A 2,128-nucleotide genomic window follows, 5' to 3' on the forward strand; every position below is an offset into this window, starting at 1 on the left:
GCAGTTCTGAAGGCAAAAGGGGGTCCAACCCGTTACTAGCATGGGGTACCTAATAAAGTGGCCGGTGAGTGTATATCCTTGGTTTAGTCTGGCTCCTAATGGTTGTTTTTCCTCTGTAGGTGATAATTAAAGCAAGAATTCCATGTAATTAACATGGAATTTGTTGTAAGAATTCCATGTAATTAACACAATTAAAAACAGAGTATTTAAAAAAAATGTTTTGGCACATAAAACAAAACACATGGCAACATGTTTTATATTCTGTAGATTAACGTGTACCTTTTTAAAGAGGGCAGTAATGAGAATAAAGTTTATGTTTCTATTACCTCATCTGTACCATATCTACTACATATACTACTACTACTATTACAGTTATTATTCAATTCCTGTGCAGTAGCCCAGCAACACTGTCTCTAATCAGTCTGTTTACTGGTTCCACTTATTATTTATTCATCATTCTCAATCTCTATATCAGAGCTGTTTATACTAATCATATTGTAATATAATACTTATATAATAACATATTTATTCCAGCCCCCTTTGCCCTATGTTCCATAATTAAAACAATTATAACTATCTAATTGTAATTTTGCCTTTCCAAATAAAAAATTAATAAAAAAAAACAAAAAACAAAAACAATTATAACTATCATAATTATAATTTACTCCCGCAGACTTTGCACTTTTCATTGAACTCTTGTCTCAACCTGTCTATATTGTTTCTGTCTAAAGTGTATATATTAGTGTGTGTATATATTAGTGTGTATATATTAGTGTGTGTGTATATCCGTCTGTTTATATTAGTGTGTGTATATATTAGTCTGTTAATATTAGTGTGTATGCATTTTTTGTTTTGTATGAGTAAGAACATTGTGAGCAATACGATCCAAAACAAAATTGCTCGTATGTGTCCTCATACCTGTCAAATAAAGCTGATTCTGATTTTGATGTTTAAAAAATCATAAATTATTACTGTAGCCTGCTCATAATTGGAAACCTCTAAAAGTATATCAAAAAAAACATTTTAAAAACACAATGATTTAACACAACTAGTACAATAGTACAAGTATTGATGCAAATCCTTAGTTGTTACATAGGAAACGTTGGTAAATATGCACAGTAGCTACAATATTTGTGCCTGACGTCAGTGGTAATATTTCTCATTATGCTTTGACTGTTTGCTCTGCAGCACATTAGCTAGCAGCTAGCTAATGTGCTGCAGAGACGCTTTGACAGAAGGATGTCAACATGCTGCTCTATGAACACAGACATTTTTAAATGAACCTTACATCCTTTAGAAAACATGTCGATCAACGTAAATCTGAACATGTACTACTAAAAATGTGTGCGACGGAGCAGCGCATCAAATGAATAAATTGCACGTCTACCGTTAGAGCTGAGTAGCAGGACCGCGGACGGACCATGTAGTCCTGACTGATAACACGGGCTGTAAATGATCTCCTAAAGTCTGTTGCGTGTGTTTGTCTGTCGGGTTGAGACACATGTCCCGCATCTTACCGGGTAATTTGAGGGCACGGGACAGAGCTGCAGCCATTTCTCCTCCAACGGTTCCGACAGACGGCAACGTGTGAGGCAGCGGTGATGAAGAGCTCCAGGGGGACTCGACCCAGCAGGTTGGATCTGCGCCTGCACCAATGCATCCTGGGATTTGGAGTTCCTTAGATATTATGCCTTGTACCCCTTCGGTCTATGACAATACCACACATTAGTACAAAGCTATTTGTATATTTTGATCTATATAGACTGGATTTACATAGGAAATATATTTCATAACCACGGACCAAGATAATTGCCTTATTGACGCGCGAGATAGTTTGTTAACACAGAACCGCGAGATCTAGTGATGTCGCTGGAATCCATCCGCTGTGCGTGGGAGCTATTTACGTACACGGTAACTGAACGTAGCCTGCAGCTGGTTTAACCCACATGCCAACAACATTCCTTTAACTTACTTTATCTTTTAGTCAGTGTGACCCTGCATTAAAGGGCGTAGTTAGTAGGCTACTATTGACTATTTTTTTTAGCATACATATATTTAAACAGTTGCACATTTTGTTTTTCCGATCTTGTATATACTTAAATATTTGTTCTTACATTCTTATATTTTA

At 36.2% G+C, this 2,128-nt stretch overlaps 1 protein-coding gene across 1 annotated transcript in view; it reads left to right on the top strand.

The window, feature by feature from the left end:
• The first annotated feature begins 1,863 nt into the window (after positions 1-1,863).
• fam234b (family with sequence similarity 234 member B) overlaps positions 1,864-2,128 on the top strand; it is an 8,668-nt gene continuing 8,403 nt past the window's right edge. The window contains exon 1 of the mRNA XM_034894404.1: positions 1,864-1,911. Within this exon, the coding sequence (XP_034750295.1) occupies positions 1,864-1,911 (48 nt within the window). The remainder of the gene's footprint in view (positions 1,912-2,128) is intronic.

Source organism: Etheostoma cragini, chromosome 15, assembly GCF_013103735.1.
Source record: "Etheostoma cragini isolate CJK2018 chromosome 15, CSU_Ecrag_1.0, whole genome shotgun sequence".
In the NCBI taxonomy this organism is placed as follows: domain Eukaryota; kingdom Metazoa; phylum Chordata; class Actinopteri; order Perciformes; family Percidae; genus Etheostoma; species Etheostoma cragini.